This window comes from Halichoerus grypus, chromosome 5 (genome assembly GCF_964656455.1).
Source record: "Halichoerus grypus chromosome 5, mHalGry1.hap1.1, whole genome shotgun sequence".
Lineage (NCBI taxonomy): Eukaryota > Metazoa > Chordata > Mammalia > Carnivora > Phocidae > Halichoerus > Halichoerus grypus.
The window spans coordinates 166167999-166187240 of NC_135716.1; the positions used below are offsets into that span (position 1 = coordinate 166167999).

Here is a 19242-nt window from a genome sequence, read left to right on the forward strand (position 1 = left end):
AAAAAGACTATTAAAAGGGATCAGAGACAAGATACGAAAAGTGCCTAATATACAGATGCCCCAAAAATGGCTAAATATGGGTATATACCTAAAGTACTAAGCGGAAAAAGCAGGACAAAATACTACATAGAACATGATTATTACTGTATAAACCACTTGCATAAGAAAAGACAAGCAAAATGCCAAAACAATGAGTGGTTTTGTCAGAGTAAAGAAATTATGGGTGACTTTTTTCATTTTCTATATTTTTTATAATTTGATTTTACAATGAAAAATGCAAAGACAAAATTTGCAAATACTACTATAAAATTTGCACACTGGAAATTTTTCACATGCAAACACTTTAAAATTCTATAAGCTATCCACACCCTGATTACCAAAAAAGTTCACATAAAGTCAAAAGTTTATATAAATCTACCTTTTCTAAATGGTTTCCTGTATTACATAAGTGATATGGCCAAATTTTTAACTTTGACATATATAGCAAAGTACTAAATATCTCATAAGAACCACCAGATCTTTTAATAGCAGTGCAAAAGAGTTGGAAAGATTAGCTGCCTGCCTCTTCCTTCCCCCCTCCCCCATATCTAACAGCTCAAACTTGGGGGTTTAGCCATTTTCTTCCTTCATCTTTCCACTATTTTTCCTATCCATCCTTCCAGACCCAACTCAAATACAATCCTCCATTAATATGTCTTGACTCTAGCCCTAACTGGTCTTGCTATTCTTTTCTTGTACACTTAGTCTCATACTGTAAAATTAGCATTTTAATATACACTGTCCTATACTGTTTCATTTATTGATATCTTCTCCCTATGATTAACTGGAGTTAAATCAGTTCAATCAGGAATTGTTTATTCAGCAAGAGATGAAAAGCATAAGGGCACTATTTACTGAGCTAGTTGTTATACTAGAAGAATCTGGTCCAGAGAAGGTGGCAGCATGCAAATTTAAACTGAATTACTTGCTTCTGTGGAGGAGAAAGGCAGAGGGACGATATGAGTTACCATACTCAGAGCTTTTCTCCTTGGTCATTTGCAGACTTGCAGGATTCAACGGTGAAGAAAGAGATTATTTTTGTTTGCCCTAATTCAGGAACAGAGCAATTTCCTCCTCTACTCTACATGAAACTCCTGAACAGCTACAACCAGCAGTCCTTTGTCACACTAGGGTAGTCAAAACCAATGCTGTGGGCTCCCCACCTTTTATGAGATGGTCTTCCTCATATCCCCATCCCCGCAGACCAAATAAACCAACACACCTAGATGAGATGCTGAAGCTGCAGAAGCTTACACTTCTTCAATTACAAAATAGACCCACCCCAACTTCCATGTACCATTCCTCCATTTTAAAAAATTCACATCATCCAATGGGTTCCAAATTATGCTTCAGAGGGGAGAGGCTTTGGGGATCTCCCGGGGCGGGGGTGGGAGCGCCTAGCACCTAAGGTTAGCAATTCATGGGGTTCTGAGTAAGGTTTTGTTTGGGAGGAAAAGAATTCACTCCTAAAAAGCTTGAAAACGGTTATAGGACTAATCTTTACTTCTGGCAGGTAAGCACAAAGGCTCACATCTGAGTAATTCTTGTTTTAAACTATTCAGAGTAGAGAGTAAATGATTCTAGAGTTGCTAACTATCCTTATCCCAAAATGGTGATGTTTGGAAAAACAGCAGTCCCCTCTGGATCAATCTTTAGCCAAATCAAAAAAACAAAATACTGCAATTTTGTAATACCCATTGTATTTCAGACATTTTTATATGGTCTCATTTACCAAAACAGCCCATACTAACTAGATAAAAACTGGTCTTACTTCCAGCAGCTCAAACTTTACTGAATCTCTTTAAGGCTTGGAACACCTTGTGGGTGAGGAAGAGTTGAAACAATATAGAAAAAAAAATAAATGCAGAGTCTGTTGAGTAATGTATGGACACCAAAACCTTCAAATACCTAACAACAAAGCCCTCTCATGTTACTTTTATTCAACAGATAGCCATTGGCATTTCCAATCATCAGCTACCTCTCTGCAACCTCTGAATAAGTTGATTATACTCCACTGCTCCCTCTTTAACCCATCCTTTAAATTGTGTTACAGGGGTTCTTCCTTTGACCCTCTTCTCTTACTGTGTGTTGGCTCTAGAACCCCACCGCAGAAACAGGTACACCAGCTCTCCTTTCTCAGTTTATGTGACTTCACAAAATTATTCTTTTTTGTGCTTCAGTGTCTTTATCTGTAGAATTAGACAGTTGCACCTACCTAACAATAATATAAGAATTAAATGAAAACTAACAAATATGTATTCAGGACAGATGTGTGGTAGATACTATACAGTGTTCAATAATTTCAGCCATTATTTTTATGACCAATATTCTTGACATCTTATACCTTCATGCCTTTGCCTCTACTGAAGTCTAAAAAAAACTCTTTCTTTCTTGAGCTCCAGACCCTACTATCACCCTACTGTCCCCCATAGGTACCCCTAACACTATCTCTAAAAGACAACACATCTCCAAACCCCCTAAGTTTAACCTGCTGCTCATCCATTTTTTTTTTTTTTTTTTTAACAGTAACTAGTCAGGAAATATGTACATTCTTCAAATCCACCTTTCCCATCATTGTTTTGGTTCAGGTCTCATGGTCTTTTTCTTCCAAACCTGTTAAAGCCTCTGATTTGGTCTTTGAGCCACCTACACCTGTCATTTACTAGATGAGCTTAGCTAAGTTGCTAACCTGAGTTTCCATTTTCCTATCAGTAACTATGAGACATGGCCTTCCAAGGTTGGTATGGGGATTAAAGGAAGACTATGAAAGTGGCTAACAAATCAGTGCTCAGTAAGCATTTCACCCTTCCCATCCTCCACACTGTCATTCCACATAATTCCCTTACAATCCAACTAAAACAGAAGTATATAATAAAATGCAAAGCCCCAGAGTGCCTAGGTGGCTCAGCTGGTTAAGCATCTGCCTTCGGCTCAGGTCATGATCCTAGGGTCCTAGGAGCCTGCTTCTCCCTCTCCCACTGTCCCTCTCCCTGCTCATGCACACTGGCTCGCTCTCCCTCAAATAAAATCTTAAAAAAAAAAAAATTGCAAAGCCCCGGAGCACCTGGGTGGCTCAGTCGGTTAAGCATGTGACTCTTGATTTCAGCCCCTGAGATGGAGCCCTCCACTGGGCTCCACACTGGGTGCGGAGCCTACTTTAAAAAAAAAAAAAAGTGGGGGAAAAAAACAAAGCCCTTCATATACTGCTGGGCCCAACCAACCTCTCCAGCTTTACCAATTACCATTCTTTTCCACTTCTCATTATTCTGAAAACATAACCTAAGCATTCATGAGATCATGTTTATGAACATGCTGTCTCCTCTTCCTAGAATGCCCTCCCCACTTTTCTATCTGGCAAACTCCACGTAATGGTCCATGGGCTTTGGGACCTGAGAGAGTTCTGTATCTATTCAGATGTAGTTCCAACATATTTTCATTTATCATTTATTAAGACAAAAGTGAAACGAAAACATGTCAGAACTTCACTAGTTCATCTATAATTTGAGCAACTTCTCTGCTAAACCGGATAATAATTTTCGAATTCTGGAAGACTATTTTCTCAAATTTTTGTGCTATTCAAAATATGCAGAGCTACAGACATGACACACTTAAATTTTAATCTGCATTAATATTTTCTCTATCACTTTAAGGCAGACAATTAACAAAAACCAAGTCCTGATTTGTATACATAGCATTTGTCAATTTTTTTTTTTTTTAAGATTTTGGGTGCCTGGGTGGCTCAGTTGGTTAAGCGACTGCCTTCGGCTCAGGTCATGATCCTGGAGTCCCTGGATCGAGTCCCGCATCGGGCTCCCTGCTCGGCAGGGAGTCTGCTTCTCCCTCTGACCCTACCCCCTCTTATGTGCTCTCTTTCTCTAATAAATAAAATCTTAAAAAAAAAAAAAAAGATTAGCTTTTTTTTAAGATTTTATTTATTTGTCAGAGTGAGAGAGCAAGAGCAAGAAAGCACTCTAGTGCACAAGCAGGGGGAGTGGCAGGCAGAGGGAGAAGCAGGCTCCCCGCTGAGCATGGAGCCCGATGTGGGACTCGATTCCAGGACCCCGGGATCATGATCTGAGCTGAAGGCAGATGCTTAACTGACTGAGCCACCCAGGCATCCCAGCATTTGTCAATTTTCATGGTGTAAATAACATGGCAGAGCTATGTATTATATATTATTTATATACAATATTATATATCGATACAATAGATACAAATAATCTCAAGAGTAATAAATTTGAGTATTTATTATGGTTTAACGGTAACAGTAACTGTATAGTAAGTTTATGTAGTTTAATTGTAATTTTATAATGTATTTTTTTTTCTAATCTTTTTTTTAAAATTTTTTATTGTTATGTTAATCCCCATACATTACATCATTAGTTTTAGATATAGTGTTCCATGATTCATTGTTTGTGCATAACACCCAGTGCTCCATGCAGAACGTGCCCTCCTCAATACCCATCACCAGGCTAACCCATCCTTATAATGTATTTTTTTTTTAAAGATTTTATTTATTTATCTGACAGAGAGCGAGAGAGACAGCTAGAGAGGGAACACAAGCAGGGGGAGTGGGAGAGGGAGAAGCAGGCTTCCCGCTGAGCAGGGAGCCCCATGTGGAACTCGATCCCAGGACCCTGGGATGATGACCTGAGCCAAAGGCAGACACTTAATGATTGAGCCATCCAGGCGCCCCTATAATGTATTTAAAAATACTTTTAATACAATGAATTTAATTTTATGTCATTTAATAATGATTTTTTTTTAAGATTTTATTTATTTGACAGAGAAAGAAAGAGCGAGAGAGGGAACACAAGCAGGGGGAGTGGGAGAGGGAGAAGCAGGCTCCCCGCTGAGCAAGGAGACCGATGCAGGACTCAATCCCAGGACCCTGGGATCATGACCTGAGACGAAGGCAGCCGCCTAACGACTGAGCCACCCAAGAGCCCCTGTTTAACAGCCAGCTTGCTAAAATTTTTTTTTTTTTTTTAGATTTTATTATTTGAGAGAGAGAGAGAGCACAAGCTGGGGAAGTGGCAGAGGGGGAGGGAGAAGCAGGCTCCCTGCCTAGCAGGGAGCCCGATTTGGGGCTAGATCCCAGGACCCTGGGATCATGACCTGAGCCAACTGAGCCACCCAGACGCCCCGCTAAAAATTCTTAAAAGCTAACAGCTCACAATTAGCCAGCTACACATAATTGACATAACTGAAATACCAAACCACCACTTATTAAGCAATAAGAACTTACACAAATAACCTCTTTGAGGCTGCTGCTTCTTATAAAATGAGAATATACTAAACTTTTATATGCACTATGTGCCAAGCACTGTGCTATCACCTGAGTGCTTATTACTCATTCTATCTGACATGGTTCAAATGTTATTTCCTCCATGAAGCCTTCCTTAATTTCCCCAAATTTATCACTCTTGTTCAGAAAAACCATTTCTTCATTCCTCTATTACAGCTATTATCCCGTATTTTACCATTTTATTGTCCTCTTTGCCTTCCTAAGGCAAAGATGGTACCTCGTTTATCAATTAACACAAACATTTGTTCAAAGATGAATACAAACAAAGGGCATGGTTCAAGGAGATCCAAATTCAGTGTCATCTATTCTCTTCTAGTCCTCCTTTAAGGAGGCTGCAGAAAGGCATTTTATTTTATCTATCCACAAAACAAGGAAGGTGATGAGTAACACAAATAGAATTTCCTTAACCCTTTTGTCAGAGAGACAAGTAAACTTATCTGCAAGACAGAAGTAGACATAAACAGCCTTAGAATTTTACAAAAAGTTCAGGTTTGCCATCTCAATTAAAACAGGATACCCAGGGACGCCTGGGTGGCTCAGTCGGTTAAGTGGCTGCCTTCGGCTCAGGTCATGATCCCAGGGTAGTGGGATCGAATCGCATATCGGGCTCCCTTCTCCCCTCTGCCTGCCACACTCCCCCTGCTTGTACTCTCACTCTCTCTCCAGCAAATAAATAAATAAATAATTTTTTAAAAACAACAACAAAAAAACCCAGGATACCCAGCGTTCCATTAGTTCTGAAGAGGCAACTTAAACCAGTGGTGGGGGGGAGAAATACTAAATGGAAAGGAACAATATGCCATGGTTATTTATTCTCTAAGAATTTAATAAGAAAACGTATTTGGCTAAAGTGATGTTTTCTTTCTAACTTTTGTATCACAAATTTTACTTGGATGTTTTTCATTTTTTTCTCAAGTTGAAAATAGAGCAGGGGTGCCTGGCTGGCTCAGTCAGTGGAACATGTGACTCTTGATTTCGGGCTCATGAGTTAAAAGCCCCACATTGGGCACAGAACTTACTCAAAAAAGAAAAAGAAAATGGAGCCAAGGTCGACAGCTTCAAATATTTCCCAACAGGGGAGGGGAGTAAATGCCCAAATCAAAGGGTTAGGAGGAAGATGGCCATAAAGAAGAAAACAAACCCAAAAAACTTCCTTATAAAGAGAAACATTGGGGCACCTAGGTGGCTCAGTCAGTTAAGTGTCCAACTCTTCGATTCTGGCTCAGGTAAGGATCTCAGGGTCATGAGATCTCTCCTGCTTAAGATCCTCCCTTCTCCCTCTGCCCCTCCCCCTCCTTTCTCTTAAAAAAAAAAAGAGAGAAAGAAACATTACTTGCACCAACACCATAGGAAAACTGGATTTTAAGAAAAAGGAAACACTTCTCTTAATCATTTTTTATATTTTTTAAGCTTTTATTTATTTGAGAGAGAGAAAGAATGAGTGAGCGTGTGAGCACAAGACGGGGGAGGAGCAGAGAGAGAGGGAGAAGCAGACTCCCTGATGAGCAGGGAGCCCAAAGTAGGGCTGGATCCCAGGACCCCGGGATCATGACCTGAGCCAAGGCAGGTGCTTAAGCGACTGAGCCACCCAGGCACCCCCTCCTCTTCAGTATGTTTAAGATAACAATTTTTTCATTAATACTAATGCAGTAAATATTTTAAAAAATAACTATCCATATACTTTATCTGTACTAAGGTTTACTGGGAATGTATCAATCCTTTCTGTCATCCATGTCCTTCTAGCCTCAAGTCCTTTATTTTTTATATGTAATAATTAGGTCAAAAATTACAAAACAGAAATAACCTTCCTAAAAAGACCTTAGTTTAGTAGCATCCATTCCTCTCTCCATGAATTTCAAATGTTATCTTGGGCTGGCTAACCCTCTTATTCTTGGTTCTCTGGTCTAGACTATTCCACATATAAATCTTCTCCAGAACATATCTAATAAAAGTTCTTTTGGTCTCTTCTTGAAACCCTCCTGTGACTAAGAACTCCATTTTTAGAAAGTTCTCCCTTCTATTTACAAAAATCTTCCTCCCTATAACCTCGATCCACTGGTTCTGGTGCTGTCTTCTGGCACGGAGAATAAACCTACCAGTCTTTTTTTTTTTTTTTTTTTAAGTGAGATCTATGCCCAACATGGGGCTTGAATTCGTGATCCTGAAATCCGGACGTCACGTGCTCTGCCAATTGAGCCAGCCTGACACCCCTAAACCTACCAGTCTTAAAGGCATTTGATAACGGCTATCATATTCCCCTTCCAAATCATCTCTTCTAAGCTAACCATTCTGATAAACACTAACGGATATGATGAGAAACAAAATAATGTGTATGAAACACATCACTGGAAGAAGTGAGCTCGGGGTGCCTGGGTGGCTCAGTCGTTAAGCGTCTGCCTTCGGCTCAGGTCATGATCTCAGGATCCTGGGATCGAGCCCCACATCGGGCTCCCTGCTCCGCCAGAAGCCTGCTTCTCCCTCACCCACTCCCCCTGCTTATATTCCCTCTCTCGCTGTGTCTCTGTCAAATAAATAAATAAAATCTTTTAAAAAAAAAAAAAAAAAAAAAAAGAAGTGAGCTGTTACGTATTCAGCAATGGTATCTCTTATTACCATATACTGGTTCACCTTTACTTCTACATGCTTCCCATTGCCTTCCACGCAAAGATAACAACAAAGAGAGCACTGGATGATTTATGGAATTGTTGAATCACCGCTATATTGTACACCTGAAACTAATCTAACACTGTATGTTAACTAACTGGAATTAAAATAAAAACTTAAGAAAATGTAACATTAAGGGCGCCTGGGTGGCTCAGTCGTCAAGCGTCTGCCTTCGGCTCAGGTCGTGGTCCCAGGGTCCTGGGATCGAGCCCCACATCAGGCTCCCTGCTCCGCGGGAAGCCTGCTTCTTCTCCCTCTCCCACTCCCCCTGCTTGTGTTCCCTCTCTCACTGTGTCTCTGTCAAATAAATAAATAAAATCTTAAAAAAAAAAAAAAGGTAACATCAAGAAGCTCCTCCATCCTGATTCAAATTAAATCTTACTCTATTAAACTCTAGAATTTTTTAAAACCAACTTTGTGCCTTTCTCAGTTTCCTTCTTTATCAAACTAACTGCATAAATATTTCATTCAATGGGTGCCTGGGTGGCTCAGTTGGTTAAGCGACTGCCTTCGGCTCAGGTCATGATCCCAGAGTCCTGAGATCGAGTCCCACATCAGGCTCTCGGCTCAGCGGGGAGCCTGCTTCTCCCTCTGACCCTCTCCCCTCATGCTGTTTCTCTCTCGCTCGCTCTCTAATAAAGTTAAAAAAATTTTTTTCATTCAACTCCCTTTTCCTAATCTTATCTCCAACAAGCTTCCACTGTGGAGAAACCCACTCCACAAATACCAATTAGACTTGCTCTTAAATTGTACAGGACTTCTTGCTCCAAATTATTATCTATACAGTATCACAGATGTGGGCTGTCCTGAATCTATGTTCATTCTTCCCCAAACACCTTTGGCTACCTTCTACACATCTTTCAAGGCTCAGCTCAAAGATCACCTCTTCCAGGATTTCTTCTGTGACCAATTCACCCACACCCCAGGCTGGGTTAGGCAGTCCTCACTTCCAAACTGGCACCCTGTACATATCTTGAGAAAATACTTTGTTTTGTATGCTGACCTGTCACTAATGTAAGGCTCCCTGACAATACACTCCAGATTTCTCGGTGGTATCTAGCACACAGTAAAGAAAAGATATATAGCTTCTTCTCAATTCTTAAGCAGCATAATAAATCTTAAGTTTATCCAAACATACTCCAAGTCACTATTTTCAAGTCTTCTGCTTGAAAATAGAGGAGTACTTCTAGAGGTATTTAAGAAATACTGCTATTTAAGAAATACTGCTATTTTCACTTAATAGCAATAACATTTTAAAAAATATACACCTTGAGCCATTATCACAATAATCACATCTTCTCTAGATCTTTCTCTCTCCCATTAGCTTTCCAGTTATTCAGAAAAATCATTTATCCAACTGCCTGAGACTGAGTCTAACATTGGGCTGGGCTTTAAGAAAATTAGGCAGTCTTTGGTCCCCTCTACTATTCTTATTTTTACCTACAGTTAAAAGGCTGGAAATATAAAACAAAAATTAAACCAACTATTACGAAGTTTATAAAAACATACTGCATCATTTATGCAGGAAATAACTCTCCCTTTATGTGAGGCTATTCTCAAGTTGAAACAAAGAGGTTAACTCACTCTTGTCTTCTTTTGACAATAATTCTTTCAAAAAAATCTTTCAGAAACAAAAAGGCCCATATGGTAATATACAGCACAGCCAAGACCTTCAAAAAGCACAGACCCTTTGAGCCAGCAATAACACTGAAGGACAGATGTGAATCAGTATTTTTATCAATGGATGTTCACTGCAGTGTTATTTTAGCTGGAAAAAAATATAAAGCTGACAAATCTAACAATTAAGGATTGGTAAATTATAATAAATCTATGCTAGAATAGTAGGAAGCCATCAAAAGTGATGTCATAGTAGAAATATTTAACGATTAGGGAAAGGTTCTAAATAAACGCAGAACGCAGGTTACAAAATATTACCTGAAGTATACAACAGAGTAAACCACATATGGAAGATATCCCTAAAATCTGCTGAAGTTTCAAGCTGGAGAGATCCAATGCTTGAAGGTTCTAGGATACTGAATAACAACATGGAACAGAACAAGTCAGTAACAGTAGCCAAAAATGGCTATAGTTCTGCTTCAGTGTGTTCCGCCAAGACACATGCCCAATCATGGAACTTTAGAATAGCTGTGACATCATTTTCAGGATGAAGCTTAATTATTTCCCCACTTACTGAGTTACCATGCCCATCTGGCACCATTTTTTGCAATTTTGTAAATAATACAAAAGTGCACAAACACCCCACCTAAAGAAGTCTACTGCCTCAATGAGCTAACAGTTTGACTCTCACGAAACTTGTCTTGGAAGCCTAATAAAGACTGGCTGTACATCAGTTATGTAAGAATGTTAAGGATAACAGTGGGCAAGAGAAGTAAGGCAATACTGACTGAAATGGTAACTGGGTTTAGAAGCAATTATAGGGACCTTCCTGAAACCCCAGCAATCTCTTCTCACAGAAGGTAAACTAAAAAGTAATCTGATACAAGTATAATCGAGGCTTTATTTTTTTTATTTTTGGTGGTTTGTTCACCAGCCTGAGAACAATTAGTATACTCATTCATCAAAAGTCCTTATGGAATGGCTTTAAGAAAGATCCATTAGTTGGCTTAACAAAGACCCTAAACCTTGATTATTACTACTCACTATGAAAACATCACAAAGCTGGTCAATTCCAACATGTGAAATCTTACACCTCCTCATGAAGTTGAATTAATATTCGCTGAACCACTCAAGTGAATTTAATACAAACATAAACTTGATTAAAAGTCTACATAAATTAACAGCCCTGGGGCGTCTGCCTTCGGCTCAGGTCATGATCCCAGCGTCCTGGGATTGAGCCCCACGTTGGGCTCCCTGCTCAGCGGGAAGCCTGCTTCTCCCTCTCCCACTCCCCCGCTTGTGTTCCCTCTCTCGCTGTGTCTCTCTCTGTCAAATAAATAAATAAAATCTTTAAAAAAAATAAATCAACAGCCCTCAAATTTGCTACTTCATTTTTAATTCCAAGTTTCCCCACAAGTTCTAACACATACAAGTTGATCATTTATGCTGTACATTCCTGAAAACACATTCCTATCTTTGTCAGGAATTCCTATTTTTATTTTTCTGCCTTCCTATTTTTAATCACAAGATGTAGGACAGAACTTTGCAGATGAAAGCAAGCAGATGCATAATATGGGACTGATATTATGCATGTTTCAAGTGGTTAAACTAAGCACCTGGATGCCCCTCATACACATTAATAATCTGCTATGAAACTACATGATGCTTAAAAGGTCCCATCCTTGAGTTCCTCTAGATAAAGGAGCCTGTTAAAACATCTTTAGAGCTTTTCAGATGTCTGGTGAAAATAATCAGTAAACAATTTTCCTCAAGATTATGGCACATTTTAAGTTAAACTGTTCAACTTTGGGGAATGGAAAAGAAGAATTTAAAGGACAAAAAAGAGTTTTTTCTGAACTTTTCAGTAATGTGGCTCTATACTTCTAGCATCACTGACACACACATCTCCATTTTTTATTCATCTGCACACACTAGAAGGTAAAATGGCAACCATCCTGCTTTAATTGGAAGACTATGCACCTCTGATTCTGTGTTATAGAGGTGGAGAATCTAACCAAAGAGCCCTCCTTCTTCTGCTCAAAAAATAAGCTTTTACAGAGGCATAACAAGTGCCTCAGAGCCTAGATCAAATATATAAAATCTCTATGAATTCATGATAAATATAAGAAAAATATATTTAGGGGCTCCCGGGTGGCTCAGTTGGTTAAGCATCTGCCTCTGGCTCAGGTCGTGATCCCAAAGTCCTGGGATGGAGCCCCGCATAGGGCTCCCTGCTTAGCAGAAAGCCTGCTTCTCCCTCGCCCTTTGCCTGACACTCCCCCTGCTTGTGCGCGCGCGCTGTCAAATAAAAAAATCTTTAAAAAAAAAAAAAAAAAAAGAAAAACATATTTACATAAGCTTAATAGGCTTTATTTTACATTTGAAGCTAACCACTTAGGATTCTCTCAATCATTAATATATAATCTTTAAAAAAAAATCTCCTTGCCCATAATAATCTTTTCACCTACTTCCTACATTTAAATGTATCTAAGTCTTAGATAACACATGCTCTGCACCAACCAGTATTTCACCATTCTCTATGGTCTTAAAGTTTACATTCACTCAATACACACAGACCAAGCATTACCAACACTTTCCAATAAATTCCAACTCTTTAGTTTGGACCTATTCTCCATCCCTCTGCCCAAGACTGTCATTTGTTACAGAAGGGAAACAAGAGAAGGTTACTCTTCAGGAATACAACAGAATTTTAAAAGCAAGAGATCAGCTTTTTCTGATTATCTGTTTTCCAAATTTTATATAATACACACTACCTTTTCAAATGGGAAAAGGGTTTTGGAAAAAGTAATTAAGCAGAACACTAAGAAGGACAGGAACAAGGAAAAAGTTCTGAAAAATACCCTAATACTGCCCATAGCCAGAGGCAAGCAGAAAGCGATGTCAGGGCTTGGTGACACACCAACTCCTGACTTAACCACCTTATCTGAGTTAGGCCAAAAGTTAATTATAACAGAACTTTTACCTTTTCTCTGCCATATTACAGCCTCAATCCTTTCCTACTTGAATTTCCATGGTTCTATCACTTCAATTAGTCCTTTTGCATTTCTTCTGGCCTTGTTCTTCACCTCTTTTGCATCATTTAAATTCAGTTTCTCTACAGTTTGTGCTTTCCATTAATTTAAGCTCACATTTCTACAAACTAAGTCAAACAGTAACACCAATTATACTTCCATAAAGGCTTGAACTGTTAAGTGATACGTTTGTTATTTACAGAGCTTTTATTAACCATTCAGAAGAACACCTCTCCTGTTCTCTCTAGTTCTTTCTCCTTCCCTGAAAGTCTTAAGAATGGTAAACTAGTTACCTTTTTAACACTTTCTTCTTCCTCCTGGCGTTTCTCATAGTGTGAGAAGTCATCAAAAATCGAAGTGGTGTGCTTGTAGCTGGCTATGATTTTCAACACCTGCTTAGCCTTTTCCAGAGGCACTTCCTGAGTGTCCCTGGAGTTGGTCACTGGTTTATTCTCGTTGTTCTCTAGGCGAATGTGTCGCAGCTGGCTATTGGGAACGTCCTTCACAAAAATCCACCTGACATCAAAACGACCCTTCCATTTGTCCTGGGACCACACACCTGCACATGTGTTGTAGTCCACAGCAGATTTCATTTCTGCAACGCCACAGAAGTGTCCACTGCCGTTGACACTGAAAAGTAAGTAAACGGGGCCTTTCCCGTTCATGGAGCGATAAGCAGCATCCAGTCTCTTGTTACCGTGCTCTGTGCTGCACCAGATATTATACTTAATGGAACGGTGGATATCGTCCTCAGAGTAGCTCTTAATGATGAAAACCCGGCCATGTTTCAGATTCCAGTCAAAATCCTTGGGGTTATAGTTATTAATGGACCGCAGCTTCTCCAACACTGGGTGAGGTTCTGAAGGAGTAGATCCAGATCCAGCCTGAGACTGTCCTACTCCATTACCATCCACCCCATTATGACCGAACCCACTGCCACGGTTCCGAGGTGCTACCCAGCGGGTTGGCTGAGTTGCCTGTTGCTGGACTGAGAGCTGGGCAGGCTGTGGTGGAGGTGGGGGCAATGGCTGTGTCTGTTGCCCCACTGATGCCTGAGCCACTGGTGGGCTATTGTTAGCCTGCTGACCTACAGGCTGAGGAGACCCCTGGGTTGGCTGCTGACCTATATTCTGAACCAAAGCCTGTGAGGGGGCTTTTGCCACAGGACCCTTATTATCCCAAGTTCCAATATCCATGTTATGCTTTATTGGGGGTGGTGGAAGACTTGACCCTGCAATGCCATTCTTGGTCTTCAACTTAGGTTGCTGTTTCGCAGGCTTGCTAGCAATATCAGCCCAAGATGCTGGTTTTGGAGGAGCAATGGTAGCTGGAGGCAAACTATTGGAAGCCACGATGTTACCAGTAATGGACCCACTACCAACTGCAGAACCTACAACTTTTGGAACATTGCTTGCAACTTCTGTGCTACCCAACTTCAGTGCTGCCATCCCTTGGTCTATAGTATTCATGCCAGGAGCCTTATTGAGGGTCTCATTGGCAAAAGCTGACTGTCCATCAATCATGGCTCCACCTAAGGAGCTAGGTGCATAAGCATAATTGCTACTATATCCAGAGCTCTGAGTAGACTGTCCCTGAGAACTGTTATTTCCCCAAGCTGAGAAGTCAATCCCACTGGGAAAGAAATTAAAACCATGCTGACCAAGAAATGGAGTGCTACCTAGGGCTCCTGGTTGTCCAAACATTGCATCTGGTAGGAAGTGAGGCTCTCCGTTGCTCAGCTGTCCATAAGAAGTTAGATAGGGCATGGCTGTATCACCCCCAGTAGACCAAGCGGCTTCACCCAAAGAATAGGAGAAGCCAATGGAGGGACTGTAGTAACTGGGTAAATAGGAATCTGACATGGCAGTATATGCATTATTCTGTGGAAAGAAAAAAAAAAAGGCAAATCAAAACAAAACACAAAAATTAATAAAACAACAATCATGACATTTCCTCTCCCAACTACTCATCCAATTCAAATTCAACTAAAAAAGCAAGTGACCATTTCAGGTACTCTCTTCCCATAAACTTGCTGGAATTCTTATAATGTAAGAGATTTTGGTTTCACAATTGAAAAGTTTAAACATTTCGAGTTAAACTGACATACAGTTTAGGCCTTAACTTAAGCACTATACAGTTGAGGACATACTTATAGGCCTTAACTTTAGCACTAACATCTCACCAACAGAAGTGTTGAGATGATGCTTTTATTAAAACCAGTTCTCTCTGGATTTAAGGAGTGCGAATTTTGGCAGATCAGAGGAGTGTTCCTAAGAGTTTCCTATCAAAACCATACTACTCTAACAGATAAAACAACACAAAAAGAACTGGAAATTTCAAGTTCTATCCCAAAAATCTGTGCAGCCTTCCTCAACTATAAACCAAGGTTCATTACACCTAGTTTACATTGTTAGCCTCTTGGCAAACCATTTGGGAACATCAATAGATGCCACTATTTAATTATAACCTGGAAAGGAAATGCACAAGAGCTTCCAGAGTTTAAAACTAGAAAAATGTTGCTACCTGTTCTACTTCACCTAAAATGGCTCTAAGTTCAAATGTACACCTGACTTTTCCATTAAAAGTAGGAGAATTCCAAAAACATTGTAAAGTCTGTATCTTTAAGAATTAGTCTAAGGAATAACCAAAAACATAAACTCATACTCAACTAGTCAACACATTAGAAGACTGCACTGCAAAAACCTCAATCATTCTTGACCTAAGTTTGCGAACAGTATTTTAACTTTTTTATAAATGCTGTAACTCACAGAATAGTCCCTTAAGTGAGAAGCTGGAGATATAAAAAGATTGGTCTGTACAGGTATGGATACAGCTCAACTCAAAATAGACTACTCTAACTTCAAAATAGCTCTGGTACAAGAGTACACTTATCTTGATGAGCACTGAGTAATATATGAAATTGTTGAATCACTTTATTGCACTCCTGAAACTAATATAACACTATATTAACTACACTGGAATTAAAATAATAGCTCTGGTACGTAAGAATCCATTAACTAGCGAATAAAGAATTTTGTTCTTAAGAAGCTTGGATGACCATAAGTATGTCAGGCCTTAAATCTGTATTACCAAAGCCAACAGTACTTCTCCGTAGCCAAACACAGCTCTTGAAAATTAAATGTTTCAACTAATGTGGTTTGATAAAATGGTGCTTTTCTCTGCCAAATTCTCCTTACCAAAAAAAAAACAAAAACAAAAAAACCCTAAGTCTTTCACACATACCCTCAAGTGTAAGAGAAGTCTATTTCTTGAAGATAGTGTTAAAATTTTAATAGACTCAAATCCATTATGAATAAGAAATTCAGTCTATAATCAATGGATTAAGCCTGAAGGATTATATATAAGGTGATGAATAATGGTTAAAAAGTACATGAATTACTCTTGACAAACTACAAAGGACAAAGATTCTGAAGGTATCCGTCTATTCAACCATGATTTCTACTCCCACCACCCCCAGCCCCGAATTTTTTAAAGACATTTAAGCTTTAGCTTACTTGAGAAATAAAAACATGCACTTAATATCACAGGTTATACCATTATATAGCTGAATGCCTACACCTGAACTGGCAGGTTCCCACATGCCCCTGAACTCAAAAATCTGAATTACACAATGTTTCACAAGAACTACCTAGAATTATGTTTCAAATGCTCCCACTCTCCCTGTTATAATGATTATGTAAGCAAACTACTTCAATAGCAGGAACCTATAAATAGTTCATTCCTCTACTTCCTTCCTACTTTTCCTGATTAACTGGTTGACTTTTCTGAAAACTTTTCCCAATCACTTGCTTAAGTGGTTTCTATACTCTCAGTGGAGAAAATTTTACATGAGGGATCTAAAAGTTTTATGCAAGAATTAGGTCCAAATATGGGCATGCACCAATATGTCAAGTTTTCAAAACTATTATATCTGTCGCATGGCATCCACTCAGAATTTATATAAATGTCTCATAAGCTTTTTCATTTTTTAGGGTATCTTAGGTGAGTTACTATAAGTTTTCCTTTTGGTTTATTAATCTGTGGGTTTATATTTATTAGCTACAACCTTGTGATTTTTATCTTTGGGACCCATGATATTAATACAAAAGAACTGACAAATCAAAGTAGTTTCTACATACACAGAACATGTTAATATATGAACCTATATAGACCTAAAAGAAATTAGAAGAAAAGGTTACATGGCAAAAACCTCAATCATTCTTGATCTTCATTTGTGCTAAACAGTATTTTATCTTTCTTTAACTCCATTTTATATATCCTGTAGTTCCTATAAGAAACCGGAGGTGTACAAAGTTGGTCTCTAAAGATAGAGATACATCTCAACTTGAAAAAGGAATACCTAGGTCCAAAAGTTAGGATAACCTAACAACCCACTAACTAGTGACCAGATGAAAAGGAAGATTCCAGTTTCTGCAGCACTGAATAAAGTTCAGGTGATTTTTTATTAGTTTTTTCCCCATCACATATACATCCAGTTTTCCTAAAAGAAAAAGGTTTGGGGTGAAAAGTCAGAATACTTAAACTGGAAAGTATTCTTCAGTTTTGCACTGTTACATTCTTGCTAAGGAAAATTACTAACAGGTGCTGTTAGTATACTCTAAGATGCTATCACTTCTAATCTCAGAATATGCTTGCTGTCAACAAAGATGGAAATCTTATCAGTCTATAACATTTCAGTAACTCCGTTTACAACACATGGACGGGTATTAAGTCACCCCCTGAAAATGAAATTCATTGATAAGGCAGAGAAAAAATACGGTATATTACACTCTTTGATCAGGCATGTAAATGGTTAACTACTCACGGGCCTTGCCTGTGGACTCAAGTAAGGTTCAAAATCATCATCATTTAATCCATCCTTTTGATGTACAGATCCATTTTGTACTGAAGGGAAAAAATTCAAATAAATTAGGAGTGTCTCAATCGTACAATCTACCTCCCAAATTAAGCAAATATACTCTAACCAAGAAAAACCTTACTAAACAGAGCAAATAAGTTTGAATTTCAGAAAAACAGATAAAGAGAAGAGTGAATGCTGAACAATATTCGTCAATGAAAATGTCTCCCTCCACCCCGAGCAAGTTGATCTAAAAAGGTCATTTTATTGGCTCCTCTAGATTTCAATTCCCTCCCGCTTCCCCTCCCCCATCACATGTGAGTACTTCCAGAGTGTGATCCACGAGGATGAAAAACAAAGGCCTTCTAAGACCTACAGGAAACTAAGGACCTGGGACATTTCAAAACCGAATCCACCCCCACCCTTAATGAATTACTCCTTGTTCACTGAAAAGCTGTTCGCCAGCTGCAAGAACACACCAAAAGGGTCAAATACTTAAGTGTGAGGCACCTGCGAACTAAGCGGCTTCCGAAAGGTCCTCTCCCCGGGGCGCTTCCCGGAGACCCCGCCCCCACTACTCGGCGTCCCCCTCCCGGCCCAGGGCCACCGGCGGAGCTGGGCTCACCTTTGTTTCCTTGACCTTTTGGTCTCTGCGGGCGAAGAAAACGTCGCCGAGCAGCAAGTCGTCCGAGGAAGAAACGGAAAAGGAAAGACAAATTAAAGCCGGGCCCGGGAAGGGAATAAAGGAGCAGGCCTGAGGGGAGGCGTCAGGAATGATGGTGAGGGGGAGGCTGAAAATGGGAGGCGGGGAAAAGCGCAGGCCGGCGGGGCCCGCGGAGAAAAAGCGGGGGACGCGCCAGAAACAACGCGAGGGGACCAGGGCTTCAAGGAAGGGGAAGGAAACAAGGAAGAAAACGAGGCCCGCTGAGAAGAGGGGGCGCGGCGCGGCCGGTGGGCTCCGAGGCCCGGGGAGAAGCGCGGAGAGCGGGCTGAGGGCGAGGCGCTGGGCGCGGCCGGCCTGAGAGGCCCGAAACCCGGCCCGCAAGAGGCGCCGCCTCGGCTCGGCCCGACCGGGGGCGGCGGGCCCGGGCCTAGTCGGGCTCCCTCTCGCCTCACACAATGGCCGAGGCATGCGGGCCGGGCCTGTACCTGCTCCAAGAGGCTGCTAGCCGACATGGCTCTCGGATCCTCGCGGGTGGCGACAGCGGTAGACTCTCGTCAGGGCGGCGGCGACGGCGGATGAGCCCTGGCGGCGGGAGCAGGCGGCGCGGTGGCGGCTTTTGTCCCTGACACTCGGGGGCCTCGGCGGACGCAGCGGAGACACAGCGCGCGGCTCGGGCTCCGGCTCCGACTCGGCGACGCTCTAGCCCGAGAGCTCAACGCCCGTCTCTATGCCTTTACGCGCGCTCCCGCCCCTCGCAGCCGAAATAAGGGCGCCGAGCGGCGGAGGCGGACGGCGCGCGCGGCGCGACGCTGACTCTCACATTCACTCACCCACGCGGAAGGGGCCCGGCGCGAAGCACTCCGGGAAGGAAGGAACGAGGCCGCAGTGCCCTCTGGTGGGCTGGAGGAGCGGAAGCGGCGAGTGCGGCCTCCCCGCCCCCACCGCCTCCGGATTGGGGCCTATAGGAAGGTGGGGGCGGCCAGGGTCGCGCCACGAGGTTTTGAATAACACACCTGGAGAGAGTAGCTTTAGCTTGAGAAAACCCACAAAAGCCGGTGTC

General features: G+C 41.0%; 1 protein-coding gene across 1 annotated transcript in view; it reads right to left on the reverse strand.

Moving 5' to 3' along the window:
* The window catches only part of YTHDF2 (YTH N6-methyladenosine RNA binding protein F2), a 31318-nt gene extending 12336 nt beyond the window's left edge, over positions 1 to 18982 (reverse strand). The window contains exons 1-4 of the mRNA XM_036123445.2: positions 18668 to 18982; positions 18144 to 18168; positions 17486 to 17565; positions 12954 to 14540 (exon numbers count right to left, since the gene is read on the reverse strand). Coding sequence (XP_035979338.2) covers positions 12954 to 14540; positions 17486 to 17565; positions 18144 to 18168; positions 18668 to 18694 — 1719 coding nt within the window. The 5' untranslated portion in view covers positions 18695 to 18982. The remainder of the gene's footprint in view (positions 1 to 12953; positions 14541 to 17485; positions 17566 to 18143; positions 18169 to 18667) is intronic.
* Positions 18983 to 19242: the final 260 nt, after the last annotated feature.